At 46.2% G+C, this 27044-nt stretch overlaps 1 protein-coding gene across 3 annotated transcripts in view; it reads left to right on the top strand.

Annotated features, from left to right (window-relative positions):
- Positions 1-27044, top strand: part of ASTN2 (astrotactin 2) — an 839367-nt gene that overhangs the window by 486393 nt on the left and 325930 nt on the right. For all 3 annotated transcript variants that reach the window (XM_090274637.1, XM_090274635.1, XM_090274634.1), the window contains one exon: positions 8673-8823. In XM_090274637.1, the coding sequence (XP_090130763.1) occupies positions 8673-8823 (151 nt within the window). The remainder of the gene's footprint in view (positions 1-8672; positions 8824-27044) is intronic.

The raw sequence follows: 27044 nt of genomic DNA, 5'->3' as shown, positions 1-27044 counted from the left end.
AAATACTTGCTGGGTCACTCGGTTCCATTATCTGAATTGCAGGTTCTGGGAGAACAAAGCCCTGGTCTGCTCTGCCCTCTTCTGTTTGCCTAACCCTCCGGCCCCCGGGCCAGTGCTGAGTTAATATTTGTGCAATGAACACATACATTTCCAAAATACACCAAACCCTTGTTAAGGTCCCTGTTTGGGGCTGGTGATAATGAAGGTCTTCTACAAAATCCTTTATCTCATTGTGTGCTGACCATGACCCTGTGAGTTGAATGTTATTGTCCCCATTTCGCAGATGGGCAATGGACGCTCATAATCATTTTCTCTTTGTCCCCAGCACCACACAGCTTCTGGGCCTCATTTGTCTCTCCTCCGCTTCCTTCAGCAGCTGCGCGTACTCAGTGAACAGCTGGGGCATGCCTAGCGCGCCAGGGAAAAGAGTGGGGAGGACTCTCAGCGGGCAGGAAGCTTGCGAGCTACTCCAAGGCACAGACGCTTGCAGGAAGCCATGAGACCACTCTGCGCAGCAATATATAGTCTTGACCTAAATGCCTGCAAACCATAATTGCTAGAGGAAGGGGAACAATAAGTGTCAGCTACAACATTAGTCCCCGGATGTCCAAGTGGGAAGGGCTCTTATCAGGAGGAAGGCAGGGCACGGTCAGGACTGCGGTGAGACACACCAGAGCAGAGCCCTGGCCCTGGCCCTGCCGCTGCGACCCACTGCCGACACAGAGCATGCCCCCTCAGCTCTGTGAATGGCCAGGCCCTGAGTGCACATGTACGCATTTCTTTTTTAATCAACACAATGGAGATTAAAAATAGCACCACCTCATGGGGCTATGGCAAAGCAATGAGATAATCCATGTTAAGTCAAAGTTCTCCTGCTGTGGTTCTCAACAGATATTTGCCACTGTTACTCCCGCCGTGACGTTGTGCAGCCCTCCCCTGGGAGCTTGGCTCTCCTACATGACCTCTGCAGAGCATGGCCCTCCCTCCTGAGCTGGCGTTCCCGTGGTGGCCAGCAGCAGCAGCAGCAGCAGCAGCAGCAGCAGGGCCTTGGGAGAGAGTGGTCCCTTGCTCAAGAGCTCTGTCTTAGGAAAGCCCACATCTGCCTCCTGGTGCCCGCTCATCCCCTGTTTGGAAAACTCTCACTACCTAATCTTTATAAAGCAGTTGCCCTGTGCCAGCCACTCTCCTAACGCTGTACCTTCAGCATCTTCAGCTCATTTCCAAACAGCTTTACTCCTTAAAATAGTGTCTCCCTTTCTTCTATAAAACGAGGATGATCCTATTATTTACATCCTTGCATTTTTGTGAATAACAGGAGAGTTGACATGGAATGCTCAAAGCATTTCGTAGCATATTACGAATGCTCAATAAGAATTAACTTGTTGTTCCCATGATTTTTACACAATACTAATCTATGCTATTAGCCTAAATAAAAGCTGCATCTGCTTTTAGAACTTTTTGGTGGCCACCTGTAGTTCACAGGTTGAAGCCCGAAATTGTCAAGGCCTGGGACACACAACCTTGTCTAGCCTGGCTGCCCCGTTCTTGCCATGCCCCACCTCCTCCTCAACAGTCCCGCCTCTTGACATGGCTTCAAGTTCCCCCAATCAGGGCATACACTCTTATACTGTCTTCTAGAGGGCCCTTATGTTCTGCCCTTCTCCCTGGAACGCCCTTATCCCGTACCAACCTCCTTCATGTGGCCCATGGTCAGTTCCTGCCCACCCGTTATGTCTCAGTATTGCCTACTCCAAAACACCTCTCTGCTCCGCCACTTCCAAGGTTGGGTTGGGTCCCTTCTTTATGGTCCTATGGCCTCAGTTATATTGCTAGGTTGATCTTTTTTGTCCGTTAGTTTTTTTACTGCCTCCCTAACATACTGTGTGACATCCGTCCCTGTGTCCCGGGACCCAGCTAAGGCCCAGAACAAACTAGGCATCGATGACAAACTTTAAATGAGTCAGTGGACAATATGGGGCCCAGGTGCACCTTCAGTCACCTGCATGGAGCGCCTTACGTTCTCCAGTCATGCACAGTTCTTGCAACTTGGAGGGACATTCAAATGGCCTTACTGACTACTGGTTACTGGACACTTTATGTGGGGGATATTTTATGTATGACATCTAATTTATTTCTCATGCAAACTCTGCCAGCTAGGTATTGATATTCCCATTTCTGGGGTGTGAAAAAAGAGGCTCAGCGTCAAAGGGACTCGCCCAGGGTCCTACAATGAGTATATCTGGGAGACACACCTGCCTCAGTTCCACTCTTCTGCACTGATGTTCATGCTGTGTGTGGGCAGGGGGTGGGAGAGAACTCTGAAGGCACCCTGAAACCCAAGGTGGGGAGGGTGGGGGGGGGGAGCTTGATTTTTATCAAGTTCTGTCCTAGTTTCTTCCCTCCCTGGGAACTCAGGAGACATAGTTGCCAGTTGTTAGTGAAGAATGATTAAACTGCGCCCCACGGGGCCTTGTCACTGTTCGGGCCTTGTGTCATCCATTCACACCTCTCGGAGTGGCACGGACCTTTTCTGGGTTTATTAACAGCAGGCCATGTCAGCATCTGTTCCCAGCCGCCCCGCCTCATGCTTGCCCCGCGTGGGGCTCGGCTGACTCAGCCGACTCCGCCGAATGGAAGCCAGGTGATGCTTTTACACTGGAACAAGTAGGTAGGGAGGGGGTGGCAGCCTGGCCCAGCCTGGTGATGTCTGGCTGACTCCGTTCGGAAAGCAATATTATCAGAAAAAAAGAATTAGGATGTCAGAGCTTCTTGGGAATAATCTTGGACAGAGTCTAGACTTACTAGATGCAGAACTAGAGACAGAGAGAGGTCAAAGGAGAGCCATCATCTTAATGAGCTCAGGACCTGGCACGCAGTAGGTGCTCAGATGTTTGTGCAACTAGTGAATGATGAGGAGGTTTGCACTGGGTTTTAGAGTTTGGGAGACATGTTTCTATGCACCATGTCATGGCAGTCTCGAAATACTTCTACATGCTTGGGAGCTAAAAAGATGTTCCCACTTTACAGGTGAGGAAAGTGAGGTTCAGAAGAAACTTTGTGTAGAAGAAAGAATATACCTGGGTTCAAGTCCTAACTCCAACACTAACCTGCAGGTTTTCCCAAGTAAAAGAGGAAATAGCAATCTGGCCTGCAGTGTCTTTTTGTAAATACCGTTTTACTGAAGCATAACCATACTCATTCACTGCATTTTGCATATTGTCATTGCATATTTTCTATGGCTGCTTATGCACTATAAAAGTAGAATTGAGTAATTGGGACAGAGACTGACATATTTACTTTAGAATCCTCTAGAGAAAAGCTTGCTGACCTCTGTTCCTCCTGGGGTGCATTAGGTACTTAATTAATGTATGTCTTTTCTTCTCTCAAATGAAGAAGTTGCTGCCTCGTGGTCCCTTTTTCTAAGACTTTACAGGCCTTGTAACCTTGTAAATACCACACTGTGACATCAGAATCTAGAGTTAGAAGGGCGGGTGTCACGTTAGAAACATTGGAATAAGAACCAAGGGCCAGGTGTTTCAGTCCTGACTCCATCTTACTGTGTGAGCTTGAGGACTTTCCTCTGAGCTGTGAGCAGTGGATTGAAGTGTTCCCTGCAAATTCATGTCCACCCAGGACCTGAGAATGTGACCTTATTTTGCAATAAGATCTTTGCAGATGTAACTAAAATGAGGTTATATTGGATTAGGGTGGGGGCTAATGCTATGGATGGTGTCGTTGAAAGAAGGGGAGAAGACCCAAGCGAGAAGGCCATGTTACGGTGGAGGCGGAAACTAGCGTGATGCAGCTACAAGCCAGAGAATGCCAGGGGTCTCCGGGAGCCACAGGGAGCTGTGAAAAGGCAGGGAGGGACTGTCCCCAGAGCCTACAAAGGAAGCAGCGCCCACTGACACTGTGATTTGGACTTCCAACCTGCAGAGCTGTGAGAGAATAAGGTTCTGTTGTTCTAAGTCTTCCAGTTTGTGGTCCTCATTATGGTAGCTCTAGGAAATGAATACACTATGCTCCCCCCTGCTTTTTGTACCAACACAGATTGAGGCCACTGTGACTGGCACACAGGCCAGGGGGCAGTGCTGGGAGATACGCCAAGGTGGCACAGATTCTGCCCTTCCAGTCTTCCTTCTCTAAGACACAGGGGGCAGGACACAGACTTGTACCAGCTTTCCTGTTGTAAGAGCTCTGACTTGCCCAAAGGCCCAGAGCGAGCTGGACAAACATAACCCTGGCCCGCAGAAAGTTGGGGACCTGATGCCAAGCAGGCTTGCGTGCACGCCTGGCCTCCCTGCTGCATACCTGTGTAGACCGGGACAAGTGACATATCTCCCCAAGACCCAGTTCCTTCAGTGGCACAGTGGGAGTAGAAATGTATTCCCTGTAGTGCTGTGGAGACAATCAAAGGGGACAACACAGGACCGAACCTACCACAGTTCTCTGTGCAAAGCAGGTGCTCCAGAAATTACAGATGATGCGGGTGATGTTGGTGATAATGTGATTTCTGGCAAAGCGAGGAGTCTCATCCTGCTCTCCCTGTTACCCCAGCACCATTGCCCTGATCCCTTTGCCCCCCGTGATTGGGTGAAACAGCTCTAAGCTCCAACAGACCCCCAATCTTGCACTCAGCAGCCAGCATGAGGAATTGAGTCCTGCGTCAAGAAAACGCCAGCCTCTGCCCTGAGCTCCTTCTTTCACTTGTGCCCAGATTCTTCATTTTCCCAGCCTGACACAATCACTTCTCTAGACAGTAACAGCCCCTGTGTCAGGTCTTAGTGTTTGAAATAATATCCCCCTCATGTAACTGATGTTTATGCAGAATCAATCCTTTAAAAGCGAACAGCCTCCCTGTTTGTACAGGCTGAGCTGTTTCCAGGTTCCACTGGAAGGTGTCATTTGTTTTTTCCTTGTTTCTCTCTGGAGGTCTCTGTCTCTTCTCTCCGTGTCTCTGTGTTCTTTCCACTCACGCTGAGTTTTTATCTTCACTTTCATTCTCTTTCTGTCTCCTTCCCCCGCCCCTTCTCCTGTCCCTCTCTCCGTCTCCTCCACACAGGCACACATTTATTCTGTTTACCTCCATCTTTTCTCCTTTTTGAATCTGTGTTTCTTCAGTTTCTCCCTCTCTGTCTTTCTCCTAACCTAGCTTTTATTTTTGTCTGTCTTGTCACCCACTTTCTCTGCCTCCACCTTCCTCTCTTTTAATCTCTCTCTACATGATACACTTCAATCTCTGTTTTTCTGTTCATCCATATCTATGTCTTTCTCTTTCTTTCTTTCTTTCTTTCTTCTTTCTTTCTTTCTTCTTTCTTTCTTTCTTTCTTTCTTTCTTTCTTTCTTTCTTTCTTTCTTTCTTTCTTTCTTTCTTTCTTTCTTCTTTCTTTCTTTCTTTCTTTCTTTCTTTCTTTCTTTCTTTCTTTCTTTCTTTCTTTCTTTCTTTCTTTCTTTCTTTCTTTCTTTCTTTCTTTCTTTCTTTCTTTCTTTCTTTCTTTCTTTCTTTCTTTCTTTCTTTCTTTCTTTCTTTCTTTCTTTCTTTCTTTCTTTCTTTCTTTCTTTCTTTCTTTCTTTCTTTCTTTCTTTCTTTCTTCTTTCTTTCTTATCTGCCTATCTATCCATCTGTCCATTCATCCATCCGTCCATCCATCCATCCATCTATCCATCCATCCATCCTCTTCTGGATGACTGAGTTTCTGCATCTTAGTTTCTCTTCTTTCTTTCTGCAGTTTCTACACATGTTTCTGTCTTGTTCTCACATTTTCTCTGTTTTTATCTCCTCCTCACACTTCCTACTTCTTCTTCCTCAAAGGATATTAATATTTGAATAGCCTCAATGTGGTCTCAGGATCTGCAACTCTTTCCATGATTCAAGGGTGACAAGCCCCCCAAGGGCTTCGGTTCAGGAATTGTCCATTCTTTCCCCCCAGCCACCTGTCACCCTGACCTCACTTTATACAAAGCTAGGAAGTGAGGGATAATCTGGCGACTCTCCCAGCACCTTCTCCTTTGTCCCTATACTTCAGCCCTGAGCTTGGAGGATTTGGAATAGAAACCCAGAGGTGGGGTGGACAGGGAGTGTCCTGTGGCAGAGACTCGGTACAACAACTGGTTGGTGGAACCTGCATCCATGCTTTCTGATGTCTTCTTTGTTGCATTTGGGAAACACTTAGTACAAGTTCTTACCAGGCCTCATGCTGGGGGCTAAAGAGAGCTGAGTAAATCTTGCACCCTTCACTCCAAAAGCTTACAGTCTCTCTAGGAAACCATGGAGCTGATGACTAAGATCAATAAGATGGTAGAATAAATGATGTTCTCAAAGGGTAAAGGAATTAATTTTGGTTGTGGCGGTAGCAAAGGTTTCACCAAGGAGGTCATATGTATGTAGTAAGCTCTGGGAAGATAAACTTTGCCCAGGGCCACAGCTGCACCTCCAGCATCTAGAATAGGCCTGGCACACAACAAGCACTCAGAAAGCAGTGAAGTATGTGAATAAGTGAATGAATGAATGAATGAGTGAGTGAATTTGAACAGTTTTGAAGGGTTCTTAGGAATTTGTTGGGGAGGAGAGTTATAGATGAGTATTCTAGACAGAAGAGCATAATTTAAGGATTCAGAGGTGAAGGTTCACACCATATTCAGCTCCTCTCTTTAGAGGTGACCCACCCATCTCCAGGTCATGGCTGAAGGCCCACAGCTATTTCCCTTACTGGTACTGCCTTCAGCCACAGGGAACTGCCTCACCCAGGGATACCCTCTTCCATATGGCAGCCCTTGGCCAATGACTGGCTGACATGGTGATGTGGGGGCTTGGATCCCTTGTCTCCATTAGGGACATCTCTAAAGAGTCATCCCAGCTGATCCAGAGCTTCCCTCAGGACCAGCTGAGGCATATGACCTATGCAGCATCAACCATTTTTCAGGACAACCTCTCCCTTGCCCAATCCTGCCTCGCTTCCTTCCTCCAAGTGTATCCCAAGTGTGCTTTTGATAGCCCCCGTCTCTGCAACTCTCTGTTTCAGAGTCTGTTTACAGGGAGCCTGGCCCAAGACTGAGTATGTAGGGAATGAGAAGAGGCCTGTGGCTAGCAGATAGAGAATATGAGCCTAGGGCAACTGTCGCTGGACAGGAAGGCAGGACCAGATTATAGAGGACCTTGAGAGCCAAGGAAACTAATTTAGATTTTCTTCTATGAGTAACAGCGAGCCATTGATCAGTGGGGACTCTAATTCGAGCTGGAATTAAACAAGCTCACTGGCAGTCAGTGTGAAAAATCGGATAGAAGACTGGAGACAAGAAATAAGCTAGGAGACCAGAACCTGGAGCTCCAGGCCCGAGGGGGCAAAGGATGGGAGAAAGAAGGGAGGCTGGCCCAGAGACATTGCCAGTAGTGCTCAGTGACCTCTTCTTGCGACATGTACAGACACAGGTATCTCCCTTCTTCCACAGTTCTGGATCCCATGAGACACGTGTCATGGCGGAGTACAGTGCCTCTTCTCACTGCCCAGGTGCCCCTCAAATATCTCTGGCAACAGTAGGCTCTTGGGTATTCCAGTGCTAGAGTGTCCGTTTTATAGGCCTTTCTCAGGAAAACAGACTCCAGTAACATCCATCTGTATCTCTTATCTAATAGAATTCATGAAAATCCATGAATCATGGGGTCCAGTCCAGATTTCTATCTTGGGAACCTCAATGGGGAGGAAACGTGCATTTGCCTAGAATCCCATGACCTTTCCACCCAGTCTTGTGGTGTCATTTGTATGCAACATTTAAGGTGCTAGAGTCAGACAGTCCTGGGTTTGCATCTTGGCTCTGAATGGGCTGTGTAATTTGGGGTAAGTCCCATACCTCTCATAGTTTCCGTTTATAGCCACAATGTCAGAATAGTAGGAATATGGCCATTTTGAAGAGTTACTATGGGGAGGTCTGAAATCTGTAGAAACATAAATAATGCAAGTGAGGAGCTCCAGAGAAATTCAGATGAAGCTTGGCACAAATGTCCTTTCTGCCACATTACAAGCTGGGAGGCCTTACTTCTTCGCCTTTCTGAGCCACAGTTCCTTTATTGGTCAAGTGGAATTTGGATGCCTACCTTCCAAAATTATGAAGATTAATGAAATAAAGGATAGTGTCCTAGCCAGGTGGCTCAGGTTGTTGGAGCATCATCCTACACACCAAAATGTTGCTGGTTGGATCCCCGGTCAGGGCACATATGTAGGTTGCGAATTTGATCTCTGGTCAGGACACATACAGGAGGCAACTGATGGATGCTTCCCTTACTCGGTGTTTTGCTCTCTCCCTCTCTCTCTCCCTTCCTCTCTCTCTAAAATCAGTGAAGATATCCTTGTGCGAGGATTAAAATAAAAAAGAAATAAAGGGTATAATGTTTCCAGTATGATCTTATTTATCACAGCTAGATACACATCATGTCATACGGTAATAAACCTATTGATTTTTTTTTTTGTTTTTCTTTTCTTCTCATTTTCTGTTTAAATGTATTTTCTTAATTATAGATGTAATAAATGATACGAAATGTAATGAATGCACTTGATTTCTTGATTATAAATATAATTAATGATGATATCAGATGTAATGAATGCCCATGTCAATGTTTTTTGAAAATCTAGCGATCCCGATGTCTCTGGGGTTTAACCATCCCCTTTCTCTCCAAGGGAAGAAGCGATGCTGTCCACGTACTTTGAAACTATCAATGATCTGCTGTCGTCCTTCGGGCCAGTTCGTGACTGCTCTCGGAACAATGGGGGCTGCACGCGAAACTTCAAGTGCGTGTCTGACCGCCAGGTGGACTCCTCGGGATGTGTGGTAAGTGCTGTTGGCTCATAAGCAGGCACTAGCAGCCCAAGGAGCCAGGCTGCCTGCGGGGGTCGGTGGGGGGGCCTCCCTGTGAGGGGTGCTGATCCCGGAGGATCACACTGTTCCCCACTCCTACCCCTGTGGCCTTCAGTTTCCTCATCTGTAAAGTGGGACCATTAAACCTGCCTTATAAAATTGTTGAAAGAATGAAATAAGTTATTAGAACTCTACTCCCCAGTATGCAATAGGGGAGCTCTGGCTTCGGGGAGCTTACAGCTCATTTGGGAATGAGGAGGGCGTGGTGTGTCTTATCTCTGTTAACACGGGTGCGGGGGGTGGGGGGGGATGTCAATGCAGTATCCGGGAGAGAGAGTTCTGGTTGAGAGCTGAGGTTTGTAGAAGGCTGGTGCTGGAACTGGTTTCAAAAGATGAGTCAGGTAGTTTAGGAAAGGCTTAGGGGTGGCTAAAGCATGAAGAGAGGATGGCAAACCAGTTTGCGTGGAGCTTTAATATCTCACGTGGGAGAAGGACACAGGAAGACGTGTTGCCTGTGGAAGAGATGCCAAACTGGGTGATTTTTTTCCCCATAGGAATGACCTAAGGTGCCTACTTAAAATGCAGGTGTCAGGATTCTACCCCAGAAGTTTTGATTCTATAGAGGTGCTTAGGTCCCAGGAACCTGGCTTCGTAACAGTTTAATGAGTGTGTGTATGTGTGGGGGAGCCAGGGGGGGTCTTGGAAGCAGACTTGGGAAACATTGCCCTGCAGGCTGAAGGCATCCAGTGCCCTTCTGGATTTGGTCCTCTTGACTTCACTTTACACTGGAGCCATGGAGAGCTACTTGGAGGTTGTTCTCTGAACATACTTGCCTGTTCAGTGCCTTGGAGCCTTTAGTCAGGCTGTTTTTTGTTTGTTTTTGTTTGTTTGTTTTTTGCCTAAAGTAAATTGCTCCCCCAGCCCATGTAACAGACAAGTGAAGCTCTCTGAGATTCATGTCCTTTATGAGGCCTTTCCCATCCCCCACCTGGAGAAATGGCCAGGCTCTTCCAATGATCATCCGTGTTCTCTGTACTGACATCTGTTACGTCACCTGTAATGATTTACAGCACAGCCTAGCTTGTTTCAAGTTCATTTCACCTGAGAAGCTGAAGGAGAATCCACAGAACCTGTTGATTCAACTCAGCATCCCAATAAGTCCCCCTCTCAGTAAATGAAGAAAGAGAGAAGGGCAGGAAAGGAGGGATGGGTAAGTGGGTTCTTAAGATGCCAACACAGCAGCTGGGAAATAGACAACGGCCATGAGACCAAGACAAAGAAGCTTCTAGAGCATGAGGCAGTGCCCTGAAACTGTATTTTAGACTGGAAGATCAACATACCATCAGAGGCGGATGGGCGATTGGAGATTTGACTGATTAGAATTCTTAGGACTGTAAGTGACAGAAACTCAATTCTAACTAGTTTAGGCAAAGAAGGGGAAACAGGTTGGCTCAAATGGAAGTCCAGGCACAACGGGACTGAAAGGCTCAAACGGTGCCATGGGAGCCCTCTCCTTCTCTCAGCCTGGCTGTCCCCAGCACCCTGTCCTTCTCTGGCCAATCCCACCTTCGCCACTCAGTGAGCCCTGCAGGACAGGAACATCTCTTTCCTAGTTCCTCCTAAAGTCACAGGGTTCCACCTCAGTGGGCCAACTTGGCTTTCAGGCCCATCCCCGTACCAGCCCCCCCTGGTCAGGGGAAAGGACAGGGCTCATCCCAGAGCCAGGCATTTCTGGGGCTTGGGCCAACTGGCAGCTGCCCCCAAAAGACATGGTAGTGAGTTGGGGGAAGTTATAGACTCTCAGGGAAAAGGAGGGTGCTAGGGACAGAAAATGGGGCTGTCTACTGCACAGTATTGTGACCAGCCCTTCATGGTACACATTGTGAGGACCGGGCGAGCGGAGGAGGCTCTGCCCAAGTCTTAGCGCTGGACAGACAAGTCAAAAGGACGTCCCAGATCACTGGTGTTGTCTCCAGACCACGCAGCTGATCTTTCTGAAAGGATTAAGTTGTCTGCTCTTTTCCCTTTCTCCATCAGTTCTCTTCCTGAACTAATTAAGCTCTTTCTGGAGGATAAACATCCCAGAAGAACAAACCTCAGAACTCGGTGTGTGTGTGTGTGTGTGTGTGTGTGTGTGTGTGTGTAGGGAAGAATAGTCTCTTTTTCCCTCTCATTAATATAAACTGGAAAAATGAAGAGAAAGAGAGAAAAAAAGAACTTTCGGTCCCTGGAGGTTAAGAAGAAATTCAGCAGTCTGATGAGATTGTCAGAGATCTTCCTCTCTTGATTAAGGAGCTAATGTGAATGCTGCAACTTCAGGGCTCCGTGGATGTAAGGCAAGCTCTGTCTCCATGACTTCAGAAGAGACAGATACGTACCTCTCTCATTTCTCTGTAAGCTCCTCATCGTGCCTGCAAATAGAAACTTGTTCTTGCAGCCCCTCTTTTAATAAACTCCATATGGCAAAAATAATAATACCTTATATTTTTAGAACACTCTTAGGGTTCTCAAGGCATGTCTACAGCCAATAACCAATTCATCTTCACAACAAACTGGGGCAGTAGGTTCCCTCACCAATGTGGCAAGCAAGTGGATTTTTCAAGGTTTCACCACCGGGCAGCAGGATGGGGGCCCAAGAACGTGTCTTCAGTATGACTCTTAAGTGCCAGAGTCACTTTGGATTTCTCTCCTATGGAGCTGAGAAGAGATGGCAGCAAAGGACATTAGAAAGAAGGCTGGTCTGGGTGCATTGGGCTTAAGCCCTGACGTGGTCACTGGAGAGCTTTAAAATCCTCATTAGTCTCAGTTTATTAATCTTTTACAATGGAAGCAATAGCTCTGGAACCCACAGGTTTTCAGAAAAATCAAAGTATGTCACTGTAAATGATTTGGGTTTACAAAGTGCCATTCGTGTGTGAGATGACAGGGCCACGATTACTGGATGTTTTTATGTACTGGATATGGAATTTGGGGCCACAGAAGTTCAGGAACACAGCGTATTTAATGGTTTAAATGTTCCTGTAACTGAATTGCATTTCTGTTCTGCTCCAGTCATGGGTAGTGGAAACTCCATTCAAGTCAATTTAGGTTTTCCACCTTCTATTTCTTCCTGAACACCTACGTCCGGGGGCTGCTGTGTGCTGAAGGCATGGCAGTAAGGGCGCGGTTTGGGATGGACCAGCCCTGACCAGCTCCAGCGCCTGCTGTCTCCTCTGGCCCTTGTCCACCGCTCGCTTCTCTCTGGTGTACTCCAGGACTCCTTTGTCCCCATGTGATTGACAGGTGTGTCGTCCATTTCAGCACCTGCTGCCATGTTCTCTACGTCCCTACCACGGGTCACTTGAGTCCAGCTACTCTACTCCTCAGGTAGCTCTTCCACACTATTGGGAGCGTGAGGAATGTCCAGCAGCTCTTCTTGACCACCCTGAGGCCACGAGGAGCTGAGGAGAGCTTGGGGAAGCCCTCTTGACCTAGAGAGGCCACGAAACCATGTGCAGGTGGCTGCTTTTATGCCAGGGAGGCGTCCATGGTCACGCTTGCCATCCACCACATGCTACCTGGCCAGAGACACAGACCCCCTTCGCCTTCAGGTCCCTCACACCCACCTGATTTTCTGTAGCCCCCATCCTCCTGGTGGGAATAGAGCCCAGGGTGTCTTTTAAGCATATTCACCAGCATTTACAAGGTCATCTTGTTTGACTTCCAACAGCCCTCTCTTCCGCCAGCTCACATGACCCTTGTAGGTGGGGTGGAGGCCACTTTTTTAACAGATCACAGATTCTTTTGTCTGTTGTTTTTGTTGTTGTTGTTATTTTACCTTCTAATTATACCTCAACTTCTGAACCACCCCCCCCCCAAAAATAATAATAAGATTTCTTTGGTTTTCTGGTTCTGCTGTGGTAATCCTCCCCTGGGATAATGTGGTCCTCTGGTGCTGCAGGTGCCCAAATTGGGGAGGGTCACAGGATATGTGATGGACAGAATAATGGCTGCCACAAAGATGTCCACATCCTAGTGCCTGGAACCTGTGAATACGTCAAAGGGGGAATTCAGTCCACATATTAATGATCAGGGTGAGCCCACTGTAATCAGAGTCCCTAAGTGTGGAAGAGGGAGGCAGCAGAGGAGTTTAGAGTGATGCCACATTGCTAGCTTGGGAGGTGGAGGAAAGGGGTACAAGCTAGGCAGGCCTCTAGAGCAGTGGTTCTCAACCTTCCTAATGCCGCGACCCTTGAATACAGTTCCTCATGTTGTGGGGACCCCCAACCATAAAATTATTTTCATTGCTACTTCATAACTGTAATTTTGCTACTGTTATGAATTGTAATGTAATTATCTGATATGCAGGATGTATTTTCAGTGTTACAAATTGAACATAATTAAAGCATAGTGATTAACCACAAAACCAATATGTAATTATTTATGTGTTTTCCGATGGCCTTAGGCGACCCCTGTGAAAGGGAGGTTCGACCCCGAAAGGGGTCGCGACCCACAGGTTGAGAACCGCTGCTCTAGAAGTTAAAGGCCAGGAAATAGAAGTCCCTGTGCAACCTCCAGAAAAGGAATGCAGCCCTGCCTACACCTAGATTTCAGCCCAGGACCTACACAACTGTAAGATGATACATATGTATTGTTTTAAACCAGCAGTTTGTGGTACTTTGTTACAGCAGCAAAAGAAAGAGAATGCGGGGCAAATTATACTATAGAAAGGAGGGTGATCCAGGAGATACTGTATAAAGAATTTGCCTGTCTTTTTGGTTTTCAGTTATTCCCAGGAAGACACTCTCACCTCCTGACCAGGGATGGGGAAGTAACCATGAATGAACATCAGAAGGGGCGGGGAGGGATTTGTGTTCCCCTTCAAATATGCTAAAGAGTAACAAATTGTTATCTATTGGGAATGGTATAAATCTGACAAATATAATTATGTCAGCGAGGTGGTTGGAAGAGTAAGCTATGTTTCCATTTCATCTGGGTGGCAGTATAAACATTGCAAAATTTTAATCAAGGTAGAGGATCAAACCCAAGAAAACTAAGTATTTCATCGTATTTTGTTGACGTTCTCGGAGCTGCTGCTGCCCCCTGACGCTTTTCACTCAAGCTGCCTTTGTGTTGCCCTGGCTTTCCCCACCCTGGAGGAGGTCCTTTGAGGGACTCACCCCCAGACAATTAAGTGATTGAAATGTATCCTGCTCAGCCCCTTTTGAAACAAATGTCAATTTCCGTTCACCCTTATGTCCCAGTGATCTGTTGTTGCATAACAAACTGCCCCCAAATTCAGTGGCTGAAAACAACCATTTTGTTTTACTCACAGTTTTATGGGCTCAAGAGGGTGGTTTGACTCCGATCCAGGACAGGTCGGGTACCTGAGGCCAGAGAATTCACTTCCAAGAGAGCCTCCTCACTTACCTGTCTGGTGCTGGAGCTGGGAGAGCGGACAGGTGATTCTGGCTAGGCTGGACCTCCACTGGGGCTGTCCGCTGGAGCACTTGTCTGTGGCCTCTCCATTGGGCTTGGTCTTCTCACATCAGAAAGCTGGATTTGCAAAGGGAATATCCCAAGACTGAGTGTCCCAAGAGCCTAGGCTGAAGCTGCAAGGCTTCTTAGCACCAAGTTACAGAAGTCCCAGAACATCATTTCTTCTATATTCCGTCAGTCAAGCCGGCCATTAAGTTCAGCTCAGATTCAAGGGGAGGGAACAGTACTTCTCCTGGCCATAAAAGGAGCAGCCAGTATTCCACTGTGTAAATGTACCACAGTTTTTGATCCACTCATCTACAGATGGGCACTTAGGTTGTTTCCAGCACTTGGCTATTGTAAATAGTGGTGCTATGAACATAGGGGAGCATAAATTCTTTTGAATTGGTGTTTCAGGATTCTTTGGGTATAATCCCAGCAGTGGGATTGCTGGGTCAAAAGGCAGTTCCATTTTTGGTTTTTTGAGGAAAAAACCACAGTTTTCCACAGTGGCTACACCAGTCTGCATTCCCACCAATAGTGCAGTAGGGTTCCCGTTTCTCCACATCCTCGCCAGCACTTGTTGCTTGTTGATTTGTTGATGATGGCCATTCTGACTGGTGTGAGGTGGTATCTCATTGTGGTTTTTATTTGCGTCTCTCTGGTGGCTAGTGATGTTGAGCATTCTTTCATGTGTCTATGGACCCTCTGTATGTACTCCTTGGTGAAGTGTCTATTCAAGTCCTTTGCCCATTTTTTAATTGAATTGTCTGTCTTCCTGGTGTGGCGTTGTATGAGTACTTTATATATATTTGCTATCAAACCCTTGTCCAACCTGAGGGGGGCGGGGATAACAAGGGAAAGAAGGGGAAGGGTCTCATCAAGGAACAAGTATAAAGGACCCACAGACATGGACAACCAAGTGGGGATTGACTGTGGGAACGGGTGGGCAAGCAGGGCAGGGAGAACAATGGGGAAAAAAATGAGACAACTGTAATTGAAAAACAATTAAAAAAAAGAGTAGCCAGGATGGTGTGGCCCTCTTTTCTCATGTTCCTATAGCGGGAATTCACACACCAGGGCTGCCACAGCAGGAAGGAACCGGGAGAACTTCTAACCAGGTCAGCACCTCCCCCGTTCAACAGACAGAAAAACAGAGACCTGGGAGGATGCAGGAACCACTCAGGTTCATGTAGGACACAGTTATAAAATCAAGATTTGGTCCCAAGACTCCTTCCTCCGAGTCACACCTTCCCACGGGTATCCCCTTATAGCACCAGCTTTGCTGTCACCGCAGTCCATGGGCGTCATTTAGCAGCACCCTTGTGCCCAGGACTATGACTGGAACAAGAGGCAAAGACAAGAGCCCCCGCCTTGTTTTCTAAGCCAGCTCACAAGATGAGATGCCCTTCAGCAGGGCTGCAGTTGCGACCTTGAACACATTCACCCAGTATTTCTGCACAAGAACATCTGACGGGGCTGATGTGAGCGACAGGGAGAAGGGAGGTGGTGAGAGGAAGGACCTGGCACTCATTAAGCACCTACTGTATGCCAGTTCCCTATGTTCATGGCAGTGAATGCTGGTAACTATCCTTCTAGATGGGTATCATTATATCCATTTTACAAAAGAGAAAAGCTGGTAATAGAAGAGCAATCATCCATATAGTGACTGTGCCAGGCATGATTCTAAGTGTATTGCTTATTTTAGCCAATTTAATTCTCACGCTCTTCCTATGAGCTAGGTTTTATGACTGTCTCCACTTTCCACATGAGGCAAATGAAACTGGCTGGTGGAAAATGAGGGAATGTGAGACAGTCCAGGGTCTTCAGAGAAAGTTAGGACGGAGGGACATGCAGGGGTTACAGCTGGCAGGGAGTGATGGTTTCTTTGGGGAGAGAGGTGAGTCTGGGGTCAGTTCTAGCCCTGCCTCTGAATTCCAGACCAACCGCACTCTGCTCTACCTGCTACAAGTCACCCAGCCACATCCTCACCGCCTCTTCCCCCTCTTATTCTTTTTCTGTTTGACTCTAAATGCCATCTGGCCTCTAACATATGAGGAAGAGCCCTAGGACCTCTGATTGCCCTGAGATGTTGAAATGAAACAAAAAATACTGCCTTTTAAAAAGTCAAGATGAATAAAGATATGAATTTTCATTTATTATAGGTCAGGTACCTCTTGGCACTGCTCAGCAGGAGGGAAAAACTGGAATCTGGTTCAGTCAAGGAGCAAGAGGCTGCTTCTCTCCATTCCTCATCTTCCCCCCCCCCCTTCAGTGACTCAACTGGACTACAATTAAGGAAACAAAACTTGGGGCGCAGGGAGACATGCCAGGGGAGGCACAGAGTGAGGGATCAGTTCAGAGCGTAGCCAAGGCACTGCTGCCCTGGGAAGCCCCACCCTGTCTGCCTGGTATCCTGCCCTCCTGGATAGGTGGGGCGGGGCTGAGCCTCCATGGGTCTGGCCCCTGGGAAGTGGTTCTTCCCCCTCAGAAACAGACTCTCAAAGCTTAGTCCATCCCTGCAGATCAGCAACAGGAGTTATGATGGATTCGCAGTACAACCAGGTTGTTGCCAGAGTCCAAAATAGGAAGAATGATGCTTGCCACATTTTTCTAAAAAAAAAAGGAAAGAAAGAAAAAAAAAGGTTTTACAAATATACAAAGGCGGGAGACACAGCATGTTTAAGGAAACTCAGAGACTCTTGGGCTAGGAAACAGTGTTTAAAGTGTGGGACATGCCCGACATGATGTCCTTGTCAAACGTGCTCTCTGATCAGACAGGTCCTCAGTCAGAGAATTCGCTCTGTGTACCTTCATCAGTAATACTAGTACTGATATTATTATGATAGCATTAGCGAGCTGATGCTGTTGACAAGCAGATCAATGCTGCCAATAATATCAGTATAATATTACTGATGGAGACGATAGTTTCCTAATGCTATTATGTGGCAGGCCCTGGGATAAATGCTTGAAAACAGCATCACTTTGAATCCTCACAGCTACCTTATGAGACAGGCACTATTATCACTCCCATGTGGTCCCTGAGGAAATGGATTCAGAAAGTGTGAGAAACTTGCCCAAGTCCAACCAGCCAGGGAAAGGCAGAGCAGGCGTTCAACATCATCTAATTCCAAAGCCCATTCTCTTAACTCATCAGATGGCAACTTCCAGAGGGTGGGCGTAGTTCACCACAATGCAGCCAATGTCCCTGGTGTCGGGGACCCCAGAGGGAGGGGGCGTTTTCTTTTCTCCACCCTCCTTCAGTGTCCAGGATTCCTTCTTTCTCCTTTGCATCCAAGAATCCAGAGGAAGACAAAAGAGAATGAGTGTGGCAAAGGGGGTGGGGCTGGGCAGAAAAGAAGGGATTGGAACTGTGCCCCTTGACTCAGAGCTTGCACACAAGGCTCAAACTTTGGCGGAAGGGGAAGGAAGGGAGTTTTCCCTCTACTGGGAGCTCTGAATTTGCTTTTTTTTTTTTTTCAGACTTCTAACAGAGCCTTCCTCTCTTCCAGGAGAGAGGAGGTAGGAGAGTGATGGGGTTTTCAAGATTATAATGGGCGGCATTCTCATAAAACCTATGCAAGCTTTTTTGACATTACATATGTTGTTTGTTCTCTGTGTGACATTTGAAGCCTTCTTTATCCCCTCATCTCATTTCATCTTTTTGGGACCCAGATTTGCTGCATGTGATGGCATTTTTGGTAAGTTGGTTTTAATGTGTGGAAGTTATTGTCTGTTCAAGTCAGGGGTAGGTTTCACCCTCTGGTTCCTGGGGGAACGGCGCATAGGAAAGGAGCCCCACGAGAGACAGGGCTGGGAGCTGCCGTCCTGGCTCTGCCTGTACCTGTCGGCTGCGGGCAGGGAATGAATCACTTGGGGGAAGACTGTCAGCCATTCCTGTAGACTGGACCCTGGAACTAGAGATGCAGTTTGGAACCAGCCTTGGGAGGGTTCCAAGTCCCTTTGAGTTCCTGAAATCTATGATCTCGTGAGTATATATTCTCAAAGGGCAAAGGTTCTAATATTGGAAGGGCCTGAGGGCAGAAAAAAGAAGCCTGGGGCTTAACTTGTTAGTCGGTGGAGAAGCAAATCTACAGGGGGAAAAACTCCAACCCTGTTGTAATCATCTCCTGCATGATTGTTGACATTTTAATCTTATTTCATGCACCTGCCTCAAACAAACAGTTTTCAGCTTTGGAAAGGCACCCCCCATGAGAGAATGCATGTCCTCCACCACCTCCTTCACCTCCAGAAGGCCAGTGTAGTGTTTAAGAGCCCAGCGTCTGGCATTAGAGACACCTGGGCCAAAATTCACTCTGTCATTTATTTACTAGCCACGTGGCTTTGGGACAAATCACTTGCAGTCTCTGAGTCTCGGGCTCCTGTTGAGTAAAATAGGGCTAATAACGCCTGACAAACTGCTATTAGGACTAACTGAGATAATGCATGCATAATGGGCCAGCACCTGGCCCTAAGTAGGCAGGAAACACGGCAGCTGTCATTATGTGATATTTCCTGCAGGGATCATGATGCTGCTGGCAGTGGCGAGGAGAGCTAAAACCATCTGAGTGTTCGTTATGTTCTGAGACAGGCCTCATTGTTATTATCCCTGTTCTTACAGATGGGAAAACTGAGGCAGAGAGAACTTAAGTAACTCACTGAGGTTCACGTAGCTCTGAAGTTCTAGAGCGGGGACTGTAAGCCAGGCTGCCCTATGCCAGAACCCTTATTCTTTTTTTTTTTAATAATTTATTTGTTTATTTATTTTATTTATTAGAGAAAGGGGAAAGGAGAAAGAGAGGGAGAGAAACATCACTGTGTGGTTGCCTCTCACTCGCGCCCTCAACTGGGGACCTGACGTGCAACCTAGTAATGTGCCCTGACTGGGAATCGAACCGGCGACACTTGGTTCGCAGGCCGATGCTCAATCCACTGAGCCACAGCAACCAGGGCTAGAACCCTTATTCTTAACCAGGGCAAATTCTTCATAACATCCTTTGGAGTGGATGCCTAATATTCCGAGGAGGGAGAGATGCCATTGTTTACTTTGTCTCACCGATGGCATTTTGAGTGTTTGTTTCCAACTTTAGTTTATTATAAACAAGGTTGCTCTAAGCAGAAGGCTCTTTCTGTGCTTTGAGTTAATTATTTAGAACAGGAGTCTGTAAGGACAGTTTTCAAATTGCATTGTGTTTTACAATTTGGGAGAAGGTGTGGGTTGGAATTTTTTTTTTTAAAGGAGCAACATTGCTTCTGCTTTTCCAGATGACCCTTGTTTTAGGGCGCTGCAGGTGTTCTTTCAGCATGCAGTTCAAAGGCAGGCTAAGGACTTTGGCCAAATGGGTCCTTGAACAGAGGAGTGATAAAATAAAAGTAGTACTCGAGGAGGAGAGCCTGGGGAAGCATGCGAGACGTGTGTGAGAGAGAGGCCAATGCAGAGGATCAGCGCAGAGGGGGTCAGGAACAGTGACTGAAGAGTTCTTAGTGGATGTGCTAGAGGGCCTGGGAAGACAGAATCCGTAGCTGTTGGAATGCCGATGACGAGACGTGTTTTTTCCTTGCCTTTTTTTGCTGTTCAGTAACCCATGCTCATGTAAAATAAAATAAATTCAAACATTGCTGAAATGTATAAACCAAGGTCTTCTTTCTCTACCACTCACTCACTTTGGAGATAACTTTGTCACACTCTGGTCTATATATATCTTCCTATACACCTTCCCCTCCTCACCCCCCCCCCGCATATGCAAATATAAATAAGAATTTATATATGTCAGTTTAAAAATGGAAGCATAAAAAGCGTACAGTTGTGGGTTTTGCAGACAGCTTTCTATATCAGAAATGCATGTTTTTATACATGCTTTTCAAAGAGCATTTCCCTTTGTTTTATTTTATTTTTTTAAAGACACCTGGCTCCCTGACTTGATCTTAACCACATATAAACATTTTTCCTTATATAAAAAACAAAGATGAGCAAATTGGGTCTAAAAGTGTAAGAGCTAAGCTTGGCTTCAGCCCAGGTACCCTAAATTCTAGTCAATGACTCACTTTTTCATAGCGTCCTTCTTTTATCTTTCCTCACTATTCTTTTATTATTTTTTACCATGGGTCTTGGAATACATGGATGAGAAATGATGTCATCATTATCATCAGTTTGAAAATATACCCTCTTCCTTATGTTTTGCAACTCCTCGTGGGCTCTGCTTTAATAAGCCTTCATGTACATGTTCTTGGAGACCATAGAAGTTGTCTGGGGGTGGCAAACAGTTAGTTTGGGGCACAGGTAAAAGAATAACTGGGCTCTCACCACCAGCTATGATCTGGGAAACTTTTAGCCTTGAGGTATCGAACAGTGAAAAGGTCTCATAAAACACTCAGTAGTGTTTCTCTTCACTAAGAAAATAGTACCTGGATAGAGTTATATATGAGGTCTCTCCAGAGAATGCCCAGTTATTGTTAATATAACGAGAACAGTTCGAGCAATATCGATGTAACCTGGCAGTCAAGGAGAGTGGACTGGAATGCACATGCGTGAACAATGATGACTTCACTCTATTAGTCAGTGAGGGTGGTAGACACCATTGAGTGAGCATGTGTACTGTGTGGCCATCACATTCCCAATGACTGAGCGAGTAGAGCAACGAATCTGCATCAAATTTTGTGTTAAGCAGAAACTAGTTGGATGACTCAGAAGGCCGCATCTCTGGGCTCCCAGTGATTGGCAGCTTCGTCACAACAATATGTTCACCCATGCATCACATGTCATGCAGAGTTTTTTGGTGAAACATTGAATTACGCAGGTTACTTGGCCCCAGTGCAGCCCAGATTTGGCACTCTGCAACTTCTGGTTTTTCCCAAAGTTAAAATCACCTTTGAAAGAGAAGAGATTTCAGACCTTTGATGAGACTCAGGAAAATATGAAAGGGCAGCTGATGACAATCGGGAGAACTGTGGGAGGTCCCCAGGTGCCTACTTTGAAGGGAACTGAGGCATCATTGTCTTATGTACAATGTTTCTTGTATCTTGTATCTTCTTCCATAAATGTCTCTTTTTCATATTACATGGCTGGACAGACCGCATGTGTTCCTGGGGAGGTTGGCTAATAAATAGAATTCTGATCCAGTGGAGAGAACAGAGGTGGCTGCGATATAAAGTGGGTTCAAATTCAGTCCCTGTCACTGGGAAGCTGTGTGACTTTGGGCAAATTGCTGACTGTATCTGAGCCTCTGTTATCTTGTCCATAAATTGGGAATTGTCGCTGCATGTTAAGTGGTGTTGGCTAAGCCCAGTGTGAATAGCCGGGCACCAGGTGGATCCAGTTCTATAACCCCCTTTTCCAGGGCCAGTTCCTATGGGATGGTGGGAGGGGCTTGATGACCCAGGACACATGGGGTCCTTTTCTGGCTTTCATTGATCTTTAAGGATGTCCCTCACCATCATTGAAAGGAGAGGTGATTTTAGGAGCCCACTGTCCTGGGGACAATATGAGACCTAGGTAATAAAAGGACCCTGTGTCTCTCTGACTGCATAGCTCAGTTGATTGGAGCATCATCTCATACACCAAAGGGTTGTGGGTTTAATCCCTGATCAGGGCATATACCTAGGTCATGGGTTCGATCCCTGGTCAGGGAACATATATGAGGCAACGAACTGATGGTTATCGTACCAATGTTTCTCTTTTTCTTTCTCTCTGTCTCTCTTCCCTTCCTCTCTCTCAAAAAAATCAATAAACATATCCTCAGGTAAACTTGATTCTCTCTGGGGCTGTTTCCTTCTCCTCAATAGTTCATAAATCAAATCTGTGCTTGGGTCCCTAGAGGGAAGACCCTGAAGGTCAGCCTATAGGATAGCCAGTGGGACTTTACACCCTCCACTCTTTCCCTGGGGAGTTGTTCTTTTACAAACAGTAACCATTAGGGAAAGACAGGGTTCTCCATATGGTGGAATCTCAAGTAGGAGTGTGGTAACCAACCTCCACGATTTTGTTATTGCCTTGTTTAGATAATATGGCATTTCAACTAAAAACATATTTGTTTCAATTGTAAGATTATAATATGTACTATAAGAATATTTAGAATGCAGAGAGAAAAAAATGAAAAATATCACACACAGTTATAACACTCTACCACCTCCATTAATGAGCACTAACATACTGATATTTGCTTTTAGATTTCCTACGTAATCCATATTTAGCAATATTATTGTGAAATATACATATAGAAAGTGTGTAAAATATTACATACAGTTTCATCAGTAGAAAATAAGTGGTGCCCATCTAAACATCACTTCATTCAATGATTAGAATGTTACCTGCATTTGAGAAGCACTCTGCCCAGTACACTCACTGTACCTCCATTTCTCACTGTAGCCCCTTCTTCCCCTGTAGAGGTAACCATACCCCAGTCTTCTACACTAATCATGCCCCTTAGTTTTTATTTTTTTAATTATGTTTTATTGATTATGTTGTTGTAGTTGTCCCAATTATACCCCTTTGCCCCTTCTGCCCAGTACCCCCCTTCCCTTCAACAATACCCCCACTTAGTTCATGTCCATGGGTCATATGTGTAAGCTTTGGCTTCTCCCTTTCCTATACTGTTCTTAGCATCCCCATATTTTTCTCCTGCCTGTTATGCTTCTTGATCCCTGCACCATTTCCCCTTTTCTCCCCCCCTCCTCACAGCTGATAACCCTCCAAAGGATCCCCATACCTATGATTCTGTTCCTGTTCTACTTAGTTTGTTTTTATTTTTTGTTTTTAGATTCAGTTGTTGATAGTTGTGAATTTGTTGTCATTTTAATATTCATAGTTTTGATCTTCTTCTTTTTCCTAAATAAGTCCCTTTAATATTTTATGTAATAAGGGCTTGGTGATGATGAACTCCTTTAGCCTTACCTTGTCTGGGAAACACTTCATCTGCCCTTCCATTCTCAATGATAGCTTTGCTGGGTCGAGTAATTTTGCTTGTAGGTCCTTGCTTTCCCTCACCTTGAATACTCTTTGCCAGCTCCTCCTTGCCTGTAGAGTTTCTTTTGAGAAATCAGCTGACTGTCTTATAGGAATGCCTTTGTAGGTCACTTTCTGCTTTTCTCTTGCTGCTTTTAAGATTATTTCTCTATCTTTTACCTTTGGTATTTTAATTATGATGTGTCTTGGTGTGCTCCTCATTGGATCCAACTTGTTTGGGACTCTCTCTGCTTCCTGGACTTATATATCTGTTTCCTTCACCGAATCAGGGACATTTTCTTTCATTATTTTTTCAAGTAAATTTTCAGTTTCTTGCTCTTCCACTCCTCCTTCTGGCAGCCCTATGATTTGGATGTTGGTATGTTTAAAGTTGTCCCACAGGTTCTTTGCTTTTTTTTTTTTTTTTTTTTTGCATCCTAGTTTCTTCTTTCTGTTCTGGTTGAATGTTTAAGTCTTCCTTTTGTTTCAAATCATTGATTTGAATCCCAGCCTCCTTCCCCTCACTCTTGGTTCCCTGTATATTTGTCTTTATTTCATTTTGTGTAATCTTCATTTCTTCCTTTATTTTTTTGCCATACTCTATGAGTAGTCTGAGAATCCTTATCACCAGTGTTTTGATCTCTGCATCTGAAAGGTTGGCTATCTCCATTTCATTTAGTTCTTTTTCTGGGGTTTTGTTCTGTTTTTTCATTTGGGCCATATTTCTTTGTCCCCTCAATTTAGCAGCCCTTCTGTGTTTGTTTCTGTGTATTAGGTAGAGATGCTTTTACTCCCTGCCTTAATAGCATGGCCTATGTAGCAAAGATACCTGTAAATTCTGTGGGGCAGAACCTTGGGTAATTGCCATGGTGGGTCCACCTGCTTCACCACTTTGTGGCTCTATTTGTGCTGGGGGGCTTGGAGAGTGGACAGTGCCACTGCCTGGGTTCTGGCAATTTGCCTGGCACTTGCCCCATTTCTAGTCACTTCACCCACTTCCTGTATGGATTGGCACCCTTCCAGTTGCTATCCTGGGGTTTTTGTATGTCCTAAGACCATGCAGGCCCTTTAACCGGCAAAAAGCTGGCAGTTTCTTCCTCTTCTCCAACACCCACTTGTTGTTACCACCAGAGGTAATTGGGGTTCCTCTTCCTGGTGCTGGAACCCTGGGCTGCACAGTCTCTCCTGGCACTAGAATCGCTCACTCCCAGGGCATCCCTCCTGATTTTTATCCACCGCATATGAATGTGGGACCCTCTATGCTGCTGCTTGTCCAGGCCACCCTGTCTCTCTGCCCCATCTCTGTGACTCCGCCCCTCCTACCCATCTGGATGAATGTGACTTCTTTAAATCTTTGGTTTTCAGACTCCCATGTAGCTCGATTTTCTGATAGTTCTGGGGTTTTTTTGTTTGTTTTTTGAGATCTGGTGGTAATTCTTTCTATGGTTGCGTGAGGAGGTGAAGCATATCTACCTATATTGCCATCTACCGGAAGTTCCTTTATGTTTTTCTTTATAGTTTCCACACCTATGTATACATAGAACAATTATTTTTTTTTTATTGTTGGTGGTGGGTTTTCCAGTATTTGGCATATCTCACTAAGCTAGGTCAAAGCAAAAATTGGTGACCAGTTGGTCCACAGTTTTATTTGAATTTTAGCTGCATTCAGAATGCAATTCTTAAGTACCTACTGTGTGTGGGACACTCTCCGCAAGGCCACGAAGTTACAGCCATGAACTGTGTCCAGGCTGTCAGAAAGTTCACACTCTACCTACCTGGCCCAAAAATGACATTTGGACCCTGCCACCATGAATTTCACATAGACTCCTCCTTCTGGGGCAGATACTGGATGTTCTCTCCTGCTGAGTCCCTCGGGTGTAGAGGCTGGTCTAAGCCACTGCTTCCCATCCTTTGAACTGCTGGCGCCCACATGAGCATATTATTTATTTTTTTCCAGCTGGTCCAAAACCTCACAGGCTTTTTCTATGGCATATTCTAAGATGTTACATCCCAAGTTCATCCTGGATGAGAGGTAAACCTTTCAGGCAGGGTGTGGGGGTCAGAAGAGAAATAGAGCAAATGTCTTTTGAGCTGCGGCTAAGTCTACCTTGGATCTTGGATCCACAGGGCACCCCAGCCCAATGGTATCACCGCCCTCATATGGTGAGTGTGATGGGAAGTGTTGTGCCCAGTGTCGCTCAGATCTAGACGGGTGGCATCAGGTCAGAACCCGGCTCTGAAGGACTCCGGTAACCTTGATGGAAACATTAAGAGCTCTGTCTGGGGCGGGCAGGCCTCCTGCGGCCCCGGCCCCTGCTGCACTCATTGAGGACACTGAGCAATGATGTGTCAATGCTCCCATGTGTGTAACAGCACCTGGACAGTGGTCGCTGGGAGAGTTCAGAGGGACGGAGTGCACTTATCCCAGCATCTGGTAGATATTTAGTGCTTGGTAAGTAGCAGATAGAGGATGTCAGATAGGCTGTTGGGGAGGCACTGAAAACAAAGACGTGATGCCCTCTGCCCTGGGACTGGGTGGTTAGTGCTCTGCTGTCCGTGGCAGGGAGAACAGGGGATCCACTTGGTGCTGAATTCTCTGCCCACTTCTATTCACAATGGACTTGGGGAACCTGAGGGTTCAACATAAATAACATCTGTCTCTCTTCAGGAGCAGATTCTTTTTTCTTCTTGTTCTTTCTCTTAAATTGCTCTCTGCGACAAAAATAAGAAATAAAAAAATAAGATAAAATATGCGAACCGCCTAAAATTACACTGTACATGCACTGGATAAATATATACCCTCAGAAGCATATGTTCAGTGGCTGCAGCTCCATGCTTTTCAAAGCCAACTAGCTTATAGAATCGTTCCTCACGCAGAGTCCAGCAACCGATGGGAAGGTGTGGTGTGAGGACGCAGCCCCAAGCTGAGTTTTTAGTTACAAAGGGTGGAGAAAGGGACCCGGCCAGTGGAACCCAACAGGTGATGAAAAGCCCACACTGTGAGGGGCATAGTGGTACCTACACCATCAGGCTGTGGTTAATATTCTGGGTTAATATTCTGAGTTAATATTCACAACACATTTAGAATAGTGCCTGGCACATGCTAAGCACTGTTAAGTGTTAGCTATTATTGTTATTAATGAGCTATACAAAGGCTATTTATTATCATCACCAGACAGTTATTGAATAGACATTCTTCAGGACTGCTGACAGATTTGCTTGGGCAAGTGTTCCCTGGTCTCCCTTCTCTCAGCCCTCCATGCTGATTGGTACCATATAAAAACTTCAAGGTCGGTAAGCATGTGCATGCTTACTTTTCTCCCTGTGTGCATACCCCACTTTGGGACAGATGTTCCTTGAGGGCTGGAGCTAAAGTGTCAAAAATTTGGTGGCACGGAGGATAGTAGGCTTCATGAGGCAGTTGCTGAACTGAACACCTGCCTGCTCCATGCAGGGTACGAGGGAGCCCCAGAGGGAGTTGCAGGAGGCTGTGGGGACGATGTGCAAACAGTGTTCTCCATTGCTCCTCCTAGAACAGCCTCTGCATGGTTCCCCAGCTCAGGTGCCTCCTACTACCAGAAGCTGCCACCTGACTTCCCTTGGAAGAGGGCGGGGACTGGGGACTGGCAGGGCCTTCTCTGCTCTCCCCCATTCCAGGAGGCACTGCAGAGGCCGCCTGGGATGAGGAGAGCCGGCCTTCTCAGTCTGCAGTCGAAGGGATGGTGCACACGCGAGGACTCAGCAGCCCTTACTTAGCTTGCGTGGTCCTCAGTAACCTTGCCTGTAAAATGTGTGT

Source organism: Furipterus horrens, unplaced genomic scaffold (genome assembly GCF_987537825.1).
Source record: "Furipterus horrens unplaced genomic scaffold, mFurHor1.1.pri manual_scaffold_4, whole genome shotgun sequence".
NCBI lineage: Eukaryota > Metazoa > Chordata > Mammalia > Chiroptera > Furipteridae > Furipterus > Furipterus horrens.
Note: the sequence above shows the minus strand (reverse complement) of the source record. Positions and strands in the feature narration are given on the sequence as shown.